Source organism: Bos javanicus, chromosome 16 (genome assembly GCF_032452875.1).
Source record: "Bos javanicus breed banteng chromosome 16, ARS-OSU_banteng_1.0, whole genome shotgun sequence".
Lineage (NCBI taxonomy): Eukaryota > Metazoa > Chordata > Mammalia > Artiodactyla > Bovidae > Bos > Bos javanicus.
Window position 1 is genome coordinate 29,494,952 of NC_083883.1, and position 18,899 is coordinate 29,513,850.

General features: G+C 39.9%; 1 protein-coding gene across 1 annotated transcript; it reads left to right on the forward strand.

Moving 5' to 3' along the window:
- The first annotated feature begins 772 nt into the window (after window positions 1-772).
- On the forward strand, window positions 773-11,508 carry SRP9 (signal recognition particle 9). Its single transcript, XM_061382384.1, has 3 exons — window positions 773-1,046; window positions 5,719-5,787; window positions 9,955-11,508. The coding sequence occupies exons 1-3, from the start codon at window positions 975-977 to the stop codon at window positions 10,072-10,074; spliced, it is 261 nt and encodes an 86-aa protein (XP_061238368.1). The 5' UTR covers window positions 773-974; the 3' UTR covers window positions 10,075-11,508.
- The last annotated feature ends 7,391 nt before the right edge of the window (window positions 11,509-18,899 follow it).

Here is an 18,899-nt window from a genome sequence, read left to right on the forward strand (position 1 = left end):
TAGTGGCTCAGCGGCAAATGAGATCTTCCCGGGACCAGGGATAGAAGCTATATCTTCTGCATTGGCAGGCGGATTCTTTAGCACTGAGCCGCCAGGGAAGCCTTAAAACTGATGTTTTACTATACATAAAATATACTTCAACTTGATTAAAGAAAAATACCCTTCTACCTCACTCCATAGCCTGGAGAACAAAGTTCAAATTTCTTCCGGCTTAAGTGATATGATTTCTTCCCTTGATTCTTCCCCCAGGCCCCAAATACGTGCTTGCGTGCTAAGTCGCATCGGTCCTATCTGACTCTTTGCAACTCTATGGCTATTCTGTCCATGGGATTCTGCAGGCAAGAACATTGGAGTGGGTTGCCATGCCCTCCTCCAGGAGATGCCCACCACATTAAATACACTACGGATCAAAAATGGGCCTCGACGTCCTGCCCTGCCCACCTGTTCAACACCCGTCATGCTTCTCAAGATTCAACTTGTGCCATCCCTGTTAGCGTCCTCTAGACACAGATGTCTATCATATAAAGCTCTCCATTGCACTCTTCCTTTATGTCTCCCCTTTCTTTCACTAAGCTGTAGGCGTATCACTAAGCCGCTCTATCTTTGCTGAAGAAACCTGGGCTTTACCGTTGTAGGCCAGCCCGAAGGACAGCGGGACAGATCCTCCTCCAGTCCTACAAGGGGCGCTATGGCAACCTCCATCGTCTCCCTTCTCTTCACCTCTTCGGACCCTCTCCCAGACTCGCACGCTTGGGGCTCCGCCTCCTAGGCAACATCCCTCCTTCCCATTGGGCAAGGACGATCCTGGCTGGCCAATGGAGCGAGGCGTTGGTACGAGGCGGCGCCACCATCTTGGAGCGTCTGGGCCCCTGTCTCGGTAGGCGGCTGTGGGAGTTAGGGAGGTAGGTGGGCCGTGCCGCGCCGCCTCCGGTCCACAGCCGTGCCTCTTTCTGTCCTTCTGCCGCGGTCCCACGATGCCGCAGTACCAGACTTGGGAGGAGTTCAGTCGCGCAGCGGAGAAACTCTACCTCGCCGACCCAATGAAGGTAAATCGCCGGCGGACCCAGTGTCTCTGTCCCACCTCCGGGTCAGCATGTCTTCTCTGCCGTCCGCTCGGCCTCCGGAGCTTCTGCAGCATCCTAGGAGGTGCTGTGTGTGAAGAGAGACGGACTCCGCGCGAAGGCCGATTGCTCTTTTTGTCTCTTATCTTAATAAGGGCCCAGTGAAGCCTGAAATCAGCAAAATCAGGGTCAAGTCTGGGCTCTAAGAAACCTTCCCCCGCCTACAATCCCTGAGCTTCCCTGTCGTTGGTTTACGTGTCTCTAAGGGCAGGGCTCCTCCCCGCTGCAGGTTCGGCCTCCTGTGGCGCTTCAGTTCAGTTCAGTCGCTCAGTCGTGTCTGACTCTTTGCGACCCTATGGACTGCACCACGCTAAGCTTCCCTGTCCATCACCAACTCCCGGAGCTTACTCAGACTCATGTCCATCGAGTCGATGATGCCATCGAACCATCTCATCCTCTGTCGTCCCCTTCTCCCGCCTTCAATCTTTCCCAGCATCAGGGTCTTTTCGAATGAGTCAGTTCTTCGCATCCGGTGGCCAAAGTATTGGAGTTTCAGCATCAGTCCTTCCAATGAATATTCAGGACTGATTTCCTTTAGGATGGACTGGTTGGATCTCCTTGCAGTCCAAGGGACTCTCAAGAATCTTCTCCAACACCACAGTTCAAAAGCATCAAACACCCCAATTTGGAGGCATCTATCTCCCGCAGATTAGTGGTTCTTAATATTTTGGAGGTTAGTGCCCTTTGAGAGCAGGAGAATGCACTTAACACATAAATGTTTGTAAATAGTTTTAGGGGGTCCGTGGATCCTTGTGGGCTTCACTGGAGGCTCAGACAGTAAAGAATCTGCCTGCAATGCAGGAGACCTGTGTTTGATCCCTGGGTGAGGTAGATCCCCTGAGAAGGGAATGGCAATCCACTCCAGTATTCTTGGCCTGGAGAATTCCATGGACAGAGGAGCCTGGCGGGACTGGTCTAGAGTCCATGGGGTCACAAAGAGTCAGACACAAAGTGAGCGAGTAACACACACACACGGATCCCTGTAGTTCATTCATGGCCCCCATAAAATTATAATAAGCTAACCTCTGACATTGACTTATCATAATTTTATGGGGGCCATGAATGAATTACAGGGATCCGTGTGTGTGTGTGTGTGTGTGTGTGTGTGTGTGTGAGTAACCAAAGAGGTTGCAAGAACAAGAATTTAGCATTTGAGTCTTGATTTTTCTTCCTCTTGGTGTTTATTGTCATCTAAATATTATTTAAAATATTAAAAAGCCCTGCTAGCTTTTTAGACCTAGATAAGTAACAAGAAACCGGAAACATTCTTAGTTCCATTCTTTGCAGTAAAGTGATGTAATAGTAATAAATGATAAAATGAATTAGATACTTGTGAAATTGAGTACTTTGTTTATGACACAATTTCTGGCTCCTCCATTTGGTTGATTTTGTTCGTAGGATCATTTGTTTCTTTAAGCAGTGTACCATGAGGACTATACAGGACTTTTGTAGAAGTACCCACAGTGTAAACTAAAAGTATTTGGAAAGATAGTAAAGAATATACAGATCCACAGTAAGAATAATAATACTGTAAGAATGTGGTCATAGTTATAGGGAAAATGAAAATAAAATGATTATTATTGAGCGTTGCTATGAACAAAGCATGTGTAGAATAGGCAGGAGAGGGAGAGCCTATGAGTTCTGTTAAGAAAATTCCAGTGGCCTAAAAACTTGTGCCTTCTCAGGCTAACTTTCACTTCTTTTTAACTGATTTTTTTTGATAGGTCGGTGAGGGGATGAGTGGGAGAGAGCTGGACTGACAGTTGTATTGAGTACCTTCCATGTGACAGACATTTTATGTATATACACTTAGCTGTATAATTTATGTATACAATTGAAGACAATCCCTTGAGGTAGTTGAATGAACAGTCTTAGATACATTAAATGATTTGCCTGGTGATCGCTAAGAGATTAGGCTAAAATTTGAACCCACATCTCTAAACACCGTGTTCATGCTGTTTCTACCAGTCTATACTGCTGAAACTAAAGAAGAAGAAAAATTTTGTCAGAACTCTTTGGGATCTGTTTTACAGAATTCTTTGTCTTCTCTCTCTCTTGATCATATTTATCACCTTTTACCATTCTCCATTGCATCTGCTCTAAGTGAAGATGGTATTATTGCTGGACCATGTAATAACCTCTTTGCCTGCCTGCATTTAAAATTCCTTTTTCACTCTCATACATACTGCAGCTATCTCGGACACAAAAATTGAATTCCCAGTTTCCTGTTTTAAAACTAGTTCTTCACTGATTGCTGGTAAAAGTCCCATCTTCCAGGCCCCAGTCTGACCCTCTCTCCAGTCTTGTTGGCTTTGTCTCCCACCATTTCCACCGTCCTCAGCCCTAGCTAGCCTCAGAAAGCTACAGAATGCATCATATCTTCATTCAGACTGCTGCTTCAGCCTTTCTCCTAACTTCTTCCCTAAAAGAAAACAAAAAATGCATTTCTGCAGCCATTTCCATAAATTCTTTTTACACTTTCCCTTCCCCCAATCTAAATTACTTGTTTCCTCTTTTAGCATTTTACCTGTGTATGTCTTTCTAGAACTTAATTCATGTTGTCTTATGTTTTGATTATTTAAGTTGGTTGAATTACTAAAAAAGCAAGAACCTTGACTTCTTTTTCTTCTTAGTGGCATCTGACATGGTAACTTAGGTGCTTTCTAATTTACCAGTAGAAAGGGAATTGGGGCTTCCTAGGTGGTGCTGGTGGTAAAGAACTCGCCTGCCAATACAGGAGACTTAGCGGGTTCCAGATCCCCTGGAGGAGGGCATGGCAGCCCACTCCAGTATCCTTGCCTGAAGAATCCCGTGGACATAGGCGCCTGGCAGGCTATATAGTCCGTGGGATCGCAAAGAGTTTTTAAACTCATTTCTCCTAATGAAGCCACTGAGTATTCTTTTAAGCAGGAGTTAAAACTTTACATAGTTGTCATGCTTAGTACGTTTTTAAGTTGGTTTCCTTTTGTTTCCAGAGGACTGAATTTTTTTAATATGTAAAACTGAATTTACTAGCTCAATAGTAGAATCTTATTAGGTAGTCTAAAGATACTTACACCTGCTTAAGTGCTTGGTGAGTCCCCTTTGCTCCCTCACCAAATCTCAGGGTGATACGACCTTTTTAAATTTGCAAACCCATGAGAGTAGAAGGCATAACGAGAAAAGCTGTAGAAAAAGCTCTAATAGCCCTTTTTATCTAGTTTCCAGAATTATCTTGAGGGTCCTGTGCTGCATTGGAGCCATTTTAAATATATGTTCTTGTTTTGTCTGGTAGATACTTAGCAATTTTTAAAACAGCTAGCTAAAGCTAAACTAGAGTTATTTATTATATTTTTGATTAATAAGAAACTTGACTCTGCTGCAGTACACTGTTTTGAATCCATCATTTAAAGAAATAAAAATAATATTCATGGAGGTTGTAAACTCTATTGGGAGCTGTTTTCTTCTATTGGAATATACTGATATCTAAATCATTTTCTTGGCTTCCTAACTGTAGAACACCCAATAGCAAAAAGTGCTGTGTAGCATGGCACTCAATGTAGGAGTTACTCTAGATGTGGAAAGTTGTGTCTCATGTCATGGCATCGTGAGAAAGATACGATTTTGCTGAGTAATTAATCTGAGTCCACCTCTTGAGAGCCATGGGAAAATGGAAAGTATGAACTGCAACTGCAGTACTTTCTCCTGGGAAATGGATTTGAACTTTACTAGCCATTTCTGGTACTCCCCGCCCCGCTTTTTTTTTTTTTTTCCTATCAGTCCTCTGGCTAGATGTGTGGGTATTATAGGGGAGAAGAAAACCTTCTCTTTTACTCTCTTAGGTTTCATAACTGGGGCTCTGCAAATTAAACTGACAAAAGACAGGTTAATAAATACAAAGACTTTACACTTAGCATAGAAGTTCACAAAGAGGAGGAATTTGGGACCTATATACCATCTTAAGGGTGGGAAAGTAGGGGAGGGAGGTTGGACAGAGGAAAAGAGATTTGGGGTTTCTGGGAGGGAGTATGTTCTGAGAAGGTGCTTAGGAAATGTATGGGCAATATTAGAGTTGTCTGGTAAGGTTTTTAGGGAACAAACCTTCTTCTCTTTTCCCAGGGAGAAGAAACACCTTTTCAATTGGAAACTTACGTAATCTTTACAAAGCTTAATTTATGTCTTGCTTTTGATCAGAAAGGGCAGAGAACTAATTGCCTTCAGCTCAAAACTTTCCTTTGGCTGAAGTGGTATACTTTTGAGGTAGCATGCTGTGAATACCCTTCAGTACATAGTCTTACTGGCAAGAAACGCCAAACCACCTTAAGAGTCTTAAAGACATTCTCTGAATATGGGTGTGCCTTGGGAATTTTCAGTACATCTTTTCAAAGTGGCTGAAAATAAAATACCTGACTTTCTTTTAAGTCTTAAAAATATTGTAGCAATAGGAATGCACAAAATGCTGTTTTCCCTCATTTCAGTAATGATAAGTTTACAGTAAAGGTGCCTTTAGATATTTTGGCTATTCTAAAAGGATCTATTTTCGCTCGCTTGAAGACTAAATTATTTATGAGAAATGTCTTCTGACTTCACTGTTTCTAAATATGTATTTTTATTTCAGGCCCGTGTGGTTCTCAAATATAGGCATTCTGATGGGAGTTTGTGTATTAAAGTAACAGATGATTTAGTTGTAAGTATACATTTTTATTTGTTGCATACTTTCAGATTTGTTTGAGTTAATCATTTGTTTGAAATTATTTACATAGAATTTATGCAAGTCACCCATTAGAATGCTTCTTTTGTGTTTCATTCCCAAGTCAAGAGCCTTGTTCTTGAAGCTATTTTTCTAGGCACTTGGAAAGATAATTCACCTTGCTTCATTCATACAGTTTGTCAGGTCTAGTTTAATAACAGCTGAGCAAGAGGAACATAGAGACCAAACATAGATACAGGGGTGAAGGTTTCCTTGTAGATGAGTGAGGAGTAAATGGTGTCTGAACACAAGTTACGGGCTCTGTAGTTGCGTTTCTCTCGTTCCCTGTCTGCTCATTCCTGTCGCTTCCTCACCCCATATATTTCTCACCCCTCTGCCATGTGGTTTCTACATGAAGTCTTTCCCTGAACCTGCTCTCAGTGAGGGCTCAGCAGCAGCCCCTTCATTTTCAAACCCAGCAGTTCATATCTTGCTTGACCTCCTGGCTGCTTTTAATATTTTTAATATTTATTTGGCTGCACCAGGTCTTCGTTGAGACATGCAAGATCCTTAATTGCAGAATTCGGGTTCTTAGTTGCAGCATGTGGGATCTAGTTCCCTGATCAGGGGTCAACCTGGGCCCCCCGCATTGGGAGCGCAGAGTCTTAGCCACTGGACCACCATGGAAGTCCCCCTCCTGGCTGCTTTTGATACAGAAAACCACTTCTTGTAGAAATTATTTTGGCATCTGTGGCTCCCTTTTATCTTGTTTTTCTTTCTCTGTTTATTTCATTCTTTGCTAGTTATTTTGCTGACTTGCCCCATCAATATTGGTTTCTCCAGGATTCTGTCCTTGATGTCATCTTACCACTTCTGGATCAGTCCATTAAGTCCAGTACTGCTTGTATGTCTGTTTCCAATTTTGTACCTTTAGCTCATATTTTTCTTTTGGCTTCCTGACTAGGTCTGAGTTGAGCATCTTTCCTCCTCTACTTGGTAAGGTTAGCCTGTCTAGAATGGAAGTCCTCATCCCTTATCAAACTGGTTCCTCCTGCTTCCTGTCTTTAATTACACTGTCATCTACCTGCTCAGAACCTGGGAATCATTTTTGGCCCCTTCCTTTCCCTTATTCTCACATTTACTATTCCTTCATTTGAAAAACTTGTATTTTGATCCTCTGATAAGTTCCATATGCTTTGCTGGGCATTTGTGAATTATTGATTCAAGGTCTCATCTCATTTCCTGTCGTGAACCCTCCATCTTCATTGCTAACCTCTTAAGGCCTCATTGTCACTTGCCTGGACTAGTAGCTCTGTGTCCCTGCTTCCAGTTCGTCCTTCAGTTGTCCTAATACTACTGTCCTGCCAGAGTGATTTCTAAAAATGCAAATTGGATTCTTACTACCCTGCTTAACAATCTTTAGTGGCTTCTCATCACTCATAATGTAAACTCCACCCTCACATCCCCTCTAATCTCTGTCTTTTTGTGTTACTTAAGGCCTCCTTTAATATGCCATGCAGTCTTAGGCCTCTGAGCTTTTGAACAAGTCTGTCTCCATCTTTGCAGTATTGAATCCCACCCCTGCCCCAGTGTGACAAGCCAACTGCTTATATTTCAAAACCCACCTCAGAAGGACTGCTTCATTTCTTGTTTTTATTTCTGCCTCTTTTTGTGCTGTTTCACAATTTTTTTTTTAATCACATTTGACTTTTAATAGGTTGTGGGCTTCAAAATAACAAGAATAGATGAGTGATAGTCTTAACTGTATTTGAGGTGACTAGTCCTGACCCAAAGGGTACTTAACAAGCATTTCTTTTAATGGATTAACTCTTTTAAAAATCTCATAGTGACTTTAAAAATGACTTTCGGTCGTATCTTTTACTGTATTTGTATTCAGGGTTCCATTATGAGGTTGCATGAAGTCAGATCTTTTTAAATTAGTGTCATATCTTCTAAGAACCTATTGAGTTTGATGAATGTGAAATGCAAAAAAGCAGTAAATTGAGCTGTTGTGTGCTAAACCTAGGTTGAGGAGATTTGAATCCTAGCTTAGCAATCTAAGAGTATTTTAGTCTTGGGGAAGATCAGGCCAAAAGTTTGGCTTTGGGGGCCTTAATCTGTGAAGTGCCATAGTAATAGTCTGCTCATCTAATTGGGTTGTTGTACAAAGTAAATGAAATATGTGGACGTGTTTAGCACTAGTGCCTGCCACTTAGTAGGTTCAATAAATGTATACTTGAATCCTGAGCATTCACATTGAGAAAAATGTTACTTGTGATTGTCACAGAGTGGATAGGTATATCTACTGAAGAGAAATTGGTATGTTCTGCTTTAAAAATAGAGGAAAATGCAGAATTGAATTCAATACAAAAGACTTTACCTCCAAATGATGACTTTTGGCCTTTGGTAATGATTAAATATCGTTAAAGATCCATGGTAAGCAATACTGGAAAGAACTTTAACATTAATGATTTCTGTGATAAGATCTAAGTATAAAGGATTCTTTTTGTTCCCTTTCTTAAAACTACTGAGAATTAGTCCTTATCTAGAAGGGACCAAAGAATCAAATCCATCATACTAAATAATAAATGTGTGAACCAACTCCAATGAAAAAATCTATTTTCTAATGATTGTTAAAGAAAAGTTTGTATACTTCCCTCAGTAATTCATTTTAATGGCTTAGAAAACTCTTCTTAGACTTTATTATCTTAGAGCTTTGACTTTTTTATAGTCCCATTTGTGCATCTTCTGTTTCTAATTCCATGTCTGATTTATAATATTGTTTTCTTTGGACCTCTTTCTATGTCAAACTGTAGTGAGAAGGTATATGTTCTCCTATAGTACATACACTAAAATTGAAACTCTGGAGATGATTATGGCCACTTTATAAGATTGTTAGACAGATTTGTACCATGTGTGAACTTTTCTAAGTAAGTGGTTTAAGGGCTGTATGAATTCAAATCAGTTGCGCATTGTCAACCACAAATTGGCACTTGCCATCTACCTCTACAAGGATTAAATCATGTGCTGCTGATGGAGAGCAGAAATGAGGCACTCTCTGCTCCCCGAAACCTGGCAGGACAGGTCTTCAGATAGTTAGATATTCTCAGGAGCTGATTTTCTGAGCCCAGTTCTTATATCTCCTTGTATCTAGAAAAGCACTAAAATCTTTCATGGTGATGACTGTTTCTCATGACAGGCAGAAGCGTCACGAGAGCAGCAGAAACTTTCTAAAAAATAAACATGCTTGATTGCATGTACTCCCCCTTCACCAGAATTGCATGTATACTGTCCTTCTCCTTTATGTCTTTGGAACAGTCTCTCAGAGCTGTCTGAGGTGCTGTCTCCTGGGCTGCAGTCCTCGTATTGCCCCAGATAAAACTTTTAACTCATGACTCTGATGTGCGTTTTTTTAAAGTTGACAGCACGATCAAGTTGAACTCCAACAAATCAGTTTAAGTTGATGAATATTACTGCAGGATCACAAAGTTCTCATTGCTTAAAACTCATATGAATCCATAAGATGGGCTGAAAAAAGATGGATTTGTGTTACAAAACGAGACTGCCATCTTAAGTTTGATAATTTGGAAGATTCTAGATGAAGAATGTAAAGCAAGGAAGAGTTTGGATTGGTTTAAAAGTTATAAATAATACCAGAAATCAAGGTTGAACAAATTTATCTAGCTTGATGTAGGTAGCAACCAGCAGTAAGCAAGGAATTCCTGATTTTTAAAAGATTATCATTAACCATATACTTCCCATTTCATAAACAGAGAAAGAGATCCTAAAATGTATATGCTTTTCCCACTATAACTATAGAATCATTTATAACCAGATCCCAGCGAGAAATTACCTGATTCCAACCTTTAATTTTTCTCATCAGACCATGGCAGAATTTGATTACATTAGTCTACTGATCATTTTTGAGATGCTTTGAATAGAGTACCTTTTGTTTTTCGTCCATAGCAGTGGCATTTTAAATATTATAAAATACTAAACTTAAGGAATGTAATTGTGGGAACCTGGAAACTTGAATGATCTCTGGAGGAAGTAAAGCAAAACAGTGGTAGGGAAAGACTCAGATTTTTACCCAAGAATATGTTTGCTATGTCGTTAGTAATCTAGTTTTACATAGTTAATGTGTGCTTTTAAAATTCCTGACAGTGTTTGGTGTATAGAACAGACCAAGCTCAAGATGTAAAGAAGATTGAGAAATTCCACAGTCAACTAATGCGACTTATGGTGGCCAAGGAATCCCGCAGTGTTGCCATGGAAACAGACTGAATGGTTTGAAATGAAGACTGTTATGTTCTTAGGAAGTAAATATCTTTTGAATTTGAAAAAGTATTGGGAGAGAAAATACTTTATGTAACTAAGTGGGCTGTTCAGAAGCCAAGAGATCATTTTTTTTGTACTTTGTTTTTTAATGTTTACTTTAGAGAGCCAGGAATGTAAATGCTTTCAGTTAGAAAGCCTTTATTTATTTTTTGGAGATTGAACAAGAAATGCATCTATCTTGGAAACTTTTTGTGGATTATTTGGTGTTAAGCAAAATAAATAATTACTCGCTGTTAAGTTTGTATCAGTAACTTGAAAATGAGATTAAGAAAAGCTAGTTCTTCCTTAAATTTAGTTAATCTATGTTTAAAAGAAAATTGAATATAATTGTTTTGCTAGATTGATGTATTTTTTTCAGAGCATAAATTTTGTGCTGTTGATGACCAGCAAATATAAAATAAGGTAACTGGAATTAACTGTGCACAGCAATATAGCTGATTATATATAGTAGTGTAGTCTCAATTATATCTAAAAATAATTATGCAAACAAGTATGCTTTACCTTAAACTTTACAAATTTAAGCTATATTTTTAAATATAAGGGATTCATATCGTTAATTTGTTGAGCAAAGACTTACTTTGAATCTAATTTTCAGTGCTCTGAAACATCTGCGGTTACTTTAAATGCATGAACAGAATGATCACTAATAGATTGAAATTACCATATTACAGAAATATTTGCCACATATTTGCCATCTATCTTTTCTCAGAAGGGCTAAAGATTATTTGAACTGTTAAATTTTTGCATACCTCTGATACCCCAGCCCGTTTTTGTCTTTACTTAACCAAGGTATTAAGCAAGACTGTCACAACTGTTTCCTTTAAACCAGAAATCTATTATTTGACATTTATCTTATATTTGCAATTAATTTTACCAACCTAAATATAATATGTTGATTCCTACATTAAAATATTTTTTGTTTGGAATTTGTTGTGTTGACCAGTGTTTCAACATGCAAGGTTCCATTAACTGTATGAATTTTGGCATGTTTCAGAGAGGTCAGTAAATAAAATATTACGTAAATGTGTATTATGTCTCTTTAAGTTTTCAACTTCTTAAGGATAATTGATTTCTTGACTGGGATATTCTATATTAGTTTAGACTAAAGTGAGCCTAATTATGCTGTATGTACGTTTTATTTGTTTCTTCGTACTTTTATTACTCAACTTTCTCTGTTACGGCATTTGTTTTCTTTTTTTTTTCCCCACTGTTTTTCACAGTTGTATTACAAAAGAACCATGCTAGCTTTTTCAAGTCTCCTATTGATAGACATTTGGTTGTTTCCAGTCTTCTGCTGTTAGGATGCTGCACTGAATATACACATGAGTAGTATATGTGTACATTAAATTTCTAGAAATAAAATTGGTGAGTCAAAGGGCATATGTGTTTCTAATTTTAATAGATATTGTCAAATTGCTTTACGCCACGATTGTCCCATTTTGCATGCCCAGCAGAAACGCAGGAGAATGCTGTTTTCTCACAACATTGCTGCACAAAAATAGAAATTCCGGATTTTGGGCATTCTGATGTGTAAACCACAGTTGTTGTTCAGTTGCTAAGTTGTGTCCAGCTCTTTTGCCACCCTGTGGACTGTAGCCCACCAAGCTCCTCTGTCCATGGTATTTCCCAGGCAAGGATGCTAGAGTGAGTTGCCATTTCTGTCTCCAGGGCATTTTGTTTTCTTGAGTAAAAGTAACATCAGGGACTTCTCTGGTGGTCCAGTGGTCAAGAGTCCATCTTGTACTGCAGTGATGTGGATACGGTCCCTGCTCAGGGACTAGAATCCCACATGTTGCAGAGCAGCTAAGCCTGTGAGCCACAACTAGAGAGTCTGTGCACCGTGATGAAAGATCCTGCATGGCTCAAAGAAAATCCTGTGTGCCACAGCTGAGGCCCAGCGCAGCCAAATATTTACAAAAGAAAAGTAACATCAGGTAATGTAGGGGTTTTTTGGGTTTTGGCTGTTTCCTGCCCATAATAAAAACTGGAGGGTTTTTTGGCCTTTGTCTTTCTCATTTAAATCTTCTACTTTTTAACACTATGAAGATAGCCTGGAAGGGGAGAGACATAGGTTTGGGTTCTTTGAATCCTTGTAGCAGTGATTAAGAGCAGAAGTTCCAAGGCAGACTGTGTTGCAGTCTTGGCTCCACTACTTCTACTTCCTAGTTCTGTGGTTTTTGAGAGGATATTTCTCCATTTTCTTCTCTGGAAATGGGCCTGAAAGTAGTAGTCATAGGGCTTTGAGGATTAAATGGCATAATCTACTTTAAGTCTTGGCACATTGCCTGGAGCATAGTAAAAGCTCAATAAATGGTAGCTATTATTACTGTTACGGTTGTTATTTTTCAGTGGAATCATTATAAGTAACCAGCTCTTAAGTTTTCTCATTTTAATTGAATAGTTATTTATAAGTTAACATCTGCCTTTTCTACCAAGCTGTGTCTACTATCAAATGCTATTTTTGGCAGATGGGAAGTAAAACAAGATTGTCTCCATGGAGAGTGTTTTTATGTAGTGGGGGAAACTGAAATCTTAAATCTAAGACATGTTCATTTGTACCGACACAAAATTATTAAGAGAACTAACTGATGGTGAAAATATTAAGTCTCTCAAAGACTGTATAATAATAAAACTCCAAATTATATATTCTAAAAGTCACAGTGCTGTATACTCTGACTTTTTTCTTTTATCAGGAGAGATTTCTGGATACTATAATCACACTTTTCATGGACTAATTTTTTTTTTTTTTTAATCATTTTACATGGCTTATGGGATCTTAGTTCCCCACCCAGGGTCCTGGCAGTGAGAGCCCCAAGTCCTAACCACTGGACTGCCAGGGGATTTCCCATGGACTAATTTTTAGCAAACTGTTTTGTGATGTATTTAATCAAATACAGTAAATTACTTTACTGACCCTAAAGTAATCCAAATGCAGTTATCATAGTAATTAACATTCTAGGTACAATTAGCAGTTCAAATAATTTTTGTTCTCTTCTTAGGAAGACCCACTCTCCTCGGAGCACATAGCATTGTTGGAGTATTAAGCATTGTTGGCTACATGTGTTCTCTGTTATAAAGGGCTGGCTTTTCCCTTCTCCCTAGCCTGTCAACGTTTTGTCTTAAAAATATAAAATTTGTTAGGCAGAGCTCTAAGTGATTAGAGGCTGTATTGGCAGCATTTTATAGTTGATGTCTTCTGTTACCCTTAGAAAAATCTAACACTAGCAACAGTATGATGATAATAGTCTTGAAAGTACAGCTGACCCTTGAACAACATGAGTTTGAACTGTATGGGTCCACTTATATGCCAGTTCCTTTCATAAATACGTAATATAGTAATATACAATCTGCAGTTGGTTGGAATTAAGTTCTGGAGGGCTGGCTACAAAGTTAAAATTGGATTTTCTACTGCAGGGAGTGTCAGCATTCCTAACCCTTGCATTCATTATTCAGTTCAGTCGCTCAGTCGTGTCTGACTCTTTGCGACCCCGTGAACTGCAGCACACCAGGCCTCCCTGTCCATCACCAACTCCCGGAGTCCACCCAAACGCCCATGTCCATCAAGTCGGTGATGCCATCCAACCATCTCATCCTCTGTCGTCCCCTTCTCCTACCCTCAATCTTTCCCAGCATCACGGTCTTTTCAGATGAGTCAGCTCTTCACATCAGGTGGCCAAAGTATTGGAGTTTCAGCTTCAACATCAGTCCCTCCAATGAACACCCAGGACTGATCTCCTTTAGGATGGACTTGTTGGATCTCCTTGTAGTCTAAGGGACTCTCGAGAGTCTTCTCCAACACTACAGTTCAAAAGCATCAATTCTTCGGCACTCAGCTTTCTTTATAGTCCAACTCTCACATCCATACATGACCACTGGAAAAACCATAGCCTTGACTAGACAGACCTTTGTTGGCAAAGTAATGTCTCTGCTTTTCAATATGCTGTCTAGGTTGATCATAACTTTCCTTCCAAGGAGTAAGCGTCTTTTAATTTCATGGCTGCAGTCACCATCTGCAGTCATTTTGGAGCCCAAAAAATAAAGTCTGACACTGTTTCCACTGTTTCCCCATCTATTTCCCATGAAGTGATGGGACCGGATGCCATGATCTTAGTTTTCTGAATGTTGAGTTTTAAGCCAACTTTTTCATTCTCCTCTTTCACTTTCATCAAGAAGCTCTTTAGTTCCTCTTCACTTTCTGCCATAAGGGTGGTGTCATCTGCATAGCTGAGGTTATTGATATTTCTCCTGGCAGTCTTGATTCCAGCTGTGCTTCCTCCAGACCAGTGTTTCTCATGATGTACTCAGTTCAGTTCAGTTGCTCAGTCGTGTCCGACTCTTTGGGACCCCGTGAATCACAGCACGCCAGGTACTCTGCATATAAGTTAAATAAGCAGGGTGACAATATACAGCCTTTTCCTATTTGTTGTTCATTGTTCAAGGGTAACTGTACTCCTTTTCCTATTGTTCATTGTTCAAGGGTAACTGTATTCTAAAACTAATTTATAATGAGTTAAATATGGGACTTCCCTGGTGGTCCAGTGGTTAAGATTTCACCTCCCGATGCAGGGAGTGCATGTTCAGTCCTGTTCTGGGAGCTAAGATCTCACGTGCCCCTGGCCAAGAAACCAAAATGTAAAACAGAAACAATGTTGTAACAAATTCAATAAAAACTTTAAAAATGGTCCACATCAAAAACAAAAAAAGAGTGAAATGAATTGCCCAAGAACAATAAAGTTTCTGCGTTTTCTAAGTTTGTTTCTTAGAATGAAAGAAAACCAAATTCCTAAGTAACATTTATTGCTTCCCTATTTTTCCTCTTTTAGTAAAAAATACCTTGTGGTAATGGCAATATCATAGTATTTAGTATTATTTCTTTTTAAAATATTCAGGAGTGAGATGGGGGAAGGAGATGGAAGGGAGGTTCAAGAGGGAGGGGACATGTATACCTATGGCTGATTCACGTTGATGTTTGACAGAAAAGAAAATTCTGTAACACAATTATCCGTCAATTAAGTAAATTTTTAAAAAATAAATAAATACTCCCCTAGTTGGGCTTCACAGGTGGCACAGGTGGTAAAGAATCCACCTGCCAGTGCAGGTGATGCAAGAAATACAGGTTCGATCCCTGGGTCAGGAAGATCCCTTGGAGAAGGAAATAGCAACCCACTGGAGTATTCTTGCCTGGAGAATTCCATGGCCAGAGGAGCCTGGTGGGCTCAGTCCATGAGGTCACAAAGAGTCGGACATGACTGAGCACACAAGCACACGCATTCATCTAGTTTTGCAGTTAAAGTTTATGATAGCATGAGAAGAAAGAATATTTCATTCTTCTTTCTTACATTAAAAGTAGTAATCGGGCTAGTTCCAGAAAAAGATGGGATAAGCACACTCCACCTCGGCTCTTCCGCTGAATCCAGCTATGAATACACAGAGCAACTGTTTGAGGACTCTGAAAAGAAAAGAGGTGGATTGGGCAGGAAGACCAGCATGTGAAGTACCACTGAACCAGTGATGATTGATGCTTAACCAATTTTCCCCCTTGGGGTATCCCCCAGCGCATTGAATTCAGTCCCCCACTGCATTGAATTCAGTGCACTGGAAACCTAGAAGTGGGTACTGGGTTGCAGACCAAGAGTGCCAGAAACCTTTAGGTCTGGTCCAAGAAGAAGAAGGGTACTTATATTTGGAAAGAGTGCAGAAATCCTTTTTCTTTTTTCCACCTTTTCTTTGTCCTCTTACAGCACACCCGCAAGCAATCCCATGGTGGTGACAGCGTGAACTACCTGCAGTGAAGCCAGTAGGAGCCCAAACTCGGGGAGATAGCCCTTCCTTTCCATACAGCTTTGTTTCCAAGAGGTTGGAACCAACCTTCATCTTTTTCTCTTTGTTCTCTATTTGCTTGGCTCTGGATACAGATGATGATGGGGAAAGTACACATGGTAGCTAAAGCCTCAGTCTTTTGGCCAGAGAACAAATAGAAGAACCAGAAAGTACCAGGGAGATCATAGAGAAGAAGAAACTAAAAATAAATGACCCCATAAAACTGTTTATATAGTTCTCAGTCTACCCTCAGTGTGCACATGTATATGGATCTGATTCTTTTTAGCACGTTAAAAACTTAGAAACTGAGTATGAAGGAGGAAACAGAACAGGCTCTTGAGAGCAGGACTCCATCTTGGGCCAGACTGTGGACTTTGAGCTATATGCCCAGTATCTATGGAAACGACATACCAGCTGGAAAACCAGGCCCCCGGAAGGAAGAGCCCCAGGGCTCGTACCTAGACTCTCCCTTGCCTAAAAGAGTACCCTAATTATTTGTGTAACAGAATAGAATCATCCATTCTATTATGTGTATTGGGGTATGACCACAGGCCTATTGATAATTGTCCACTGTTAACTTCCTAGGCTTAAGGCATATGAATCACAGGTTAACTTTGTATCTTTCTTTTTCCTTTGTTCAGACTAGTTTCAGGGAATTTGGGGAGGTGGGTTTGGGCACGTACACTTAGGGTATATAAAGGTTTTCACAAAAACTGGTTGGGGTCCTTGGCTAAGAAGAGACTCTGCCTTAGGCCTGCCAGTGTCGTAAACTGCACTCCACTATCTGCATTGTCCTTCTGAGTGAGTTTGTTTCCCAGAATGTGTGGCTACAACAAATAGACTACACCCAAATCCCAGACTGGCAATCAGGAGGCATTCACATGCAGTAGGTCCAAAATGCACTGCAAAAATTCTGAAAGCTGAACTGACATCCCAACCTGTCTTCTGCAGGCTATGATTCCAACGTCAATTCAGCTTTCAAAACCTTTTCAACACCTGAAACAAAAAGAAACCAAAAAAACTTTTGCCTGCAACCTAACCAGGTTGACTGCCTGCTGAAATAGACAAAAGTTCTGTATTCTCCATAGTATTTAACCAAGGCCCCAAGTTGGTACCAATATTCAAACTGTCAAGGATACTATCCAAAACAGTATACCTGGAAATGGAAAAAGTATCAATTCTTAGAGAAAGACAGTCAACAGATCCCAGTCAGAGATGTTGGAGTTATCTGACAAAAGACATTAAAGCAGCTATTACAAAAGTGCTCTAGCAAATAATCATGAGCACTCTTGAAATTAATGAAAAAAACCTAATCAAATAAATAGATATTTTTAAAAGAATAAGTGGAAATTTTACAATTGAAAAACCACTCAACAGTCTTGAGCATAGTAAACTTGAAGATGAACTAAGAGAATTTGATCTGAAAAACAGAAAAAAAGATTGGGAAGAAAAAGCAAAACCATGAGCAGAAAGTTAGAGACTTGTAGGGCAATAATACAGAGAAGGCAATGGCACCCCACTCCAGTACTCTTCCCTGGAAAATCCCATGGATGGAGGAGCCTGGTGGGTTACAGTCCATGAGGTCGCACAGAGTCGGACACAACTGAGAGACTTTCACTTTTCACTTTCATGCACTGGAGAAGGAAATGGCAACCCACTCCAGTGTTCTTGCCTGGAGAATCCCAGGGACGGGGGAGCCTGGTGGGCTGCCGTCTATGGGGTCGCACAGAGTTGGACACGACTGAAGCGAGTTAGCAGCAGCAGCAGCAGCAGCAGGGCAATAATAAAATGTGTAATGTTTGTGCCATCAAGAATACCAGAAGGACAGGATAAAGTGCTGAAAAAAATAGTTGGAGAAATATTGGTTGGAAACTTTAAATTTGGTGAAAAACTTAAACCTATAGATTCAAGAAGGCCAAAGTAATCCATCATAATGGAAATCTACTCACCGCCACAATGAGACTGGACAATGATCTTAAAAGCAGCTAGCAAAAAGCATAACCTCAAGGGAAACTGATTTGAATTACTGGATTTCTCATCAGAAATTGTGGAGGCCAGGGGGAAGTGGCACAATACTTCTAAATTGCAGAAAGGAAAGAACTGTTAACCCAGAATTCAATATCCACAGATAACAACCTTCAGGAACAAGAGTGAAATAAAGTCATTCTTGAGTAAAGAAAAAGGAAGAGAATCCATTGTCATCAGACTTGGTTTAAAAAGAATTACCAAAGGAAGTCCTTCAGTTAAAAGGGAAATGACACCATAAAGAAAATTGGAACATTCAGGAATGAAGAGAAATAGAAATGGCAATTATCTGAGTTAAATGAAGAAGCTATTATCTTGAGTTCTTAAAATATATTTGATAATAGAAATAAAATATGACATGTTCTCATTGTGTGTAGATGTAGTACATAAGGCATTAATAGCATAGAGGAGAAAAAGATACCTATATGATAGTAAAGTTTCTATTAATACACTCCACTGGAAGTGGAAAATATTGTCAGTAGACTGAAAATGTAAGTATGTATATCCTCATCCCTCAAGCAATCGCTAAAGGATGCTGCAAAGAAATTTAATAAACAACAGATAAAATGAAATATTAAACATTTAAATAAAAAAGGAGAGCAAGAAAAGGACATCAGGAACAAAATATGGGAAACATGAACCAAATAATAAAATGGTAGGCTTAAATGCAAACACATCAATTGTGTGTGTGCACATGTGTGCACACGCACACATGTGATTGGTCGTGTCTGACTCTTTGTGACCCCGTGGACTGTAGCCCTCCAGGCTCCTCTGTCCTTGGGATTTTCTAGGCAGTAAACTGGAATGGATTGCCGTTTCCTCCTCCAGGAGATTAGGGATCTTCCTGACCCAGGAATCAGACCTACACGTCAGTGTCTCCTGCATTGGTAGATGGATTCTTTACCAACTGCACCACCTGGGAAGCC

Excerpts from the sequence above, each read along its gene's own strand:
- SRP9 (XM_061382384.1), top strand. The coding sequence starts at position 975 with ATGCCGCAGTACCAGACTTGGGAGGAGTTCAGTCGCGCAGCGGAGAAA. Across the intron at positions 1,047-5,718 it reads ACCTCGCCGACCCAATGAAG|GCCCGTGTGGTTCTCAAATA; the intron begins GTAAATCGCCGG and ends TTTTTATTTCAG. Across the intron at positions 5,788-9,954 it reads AAGTAACAGATGATTTAGTT|TGTTTGGTGTATAGAACAGA; the intron begins GTAAGTATACAT and ends AATTCCTGACAG.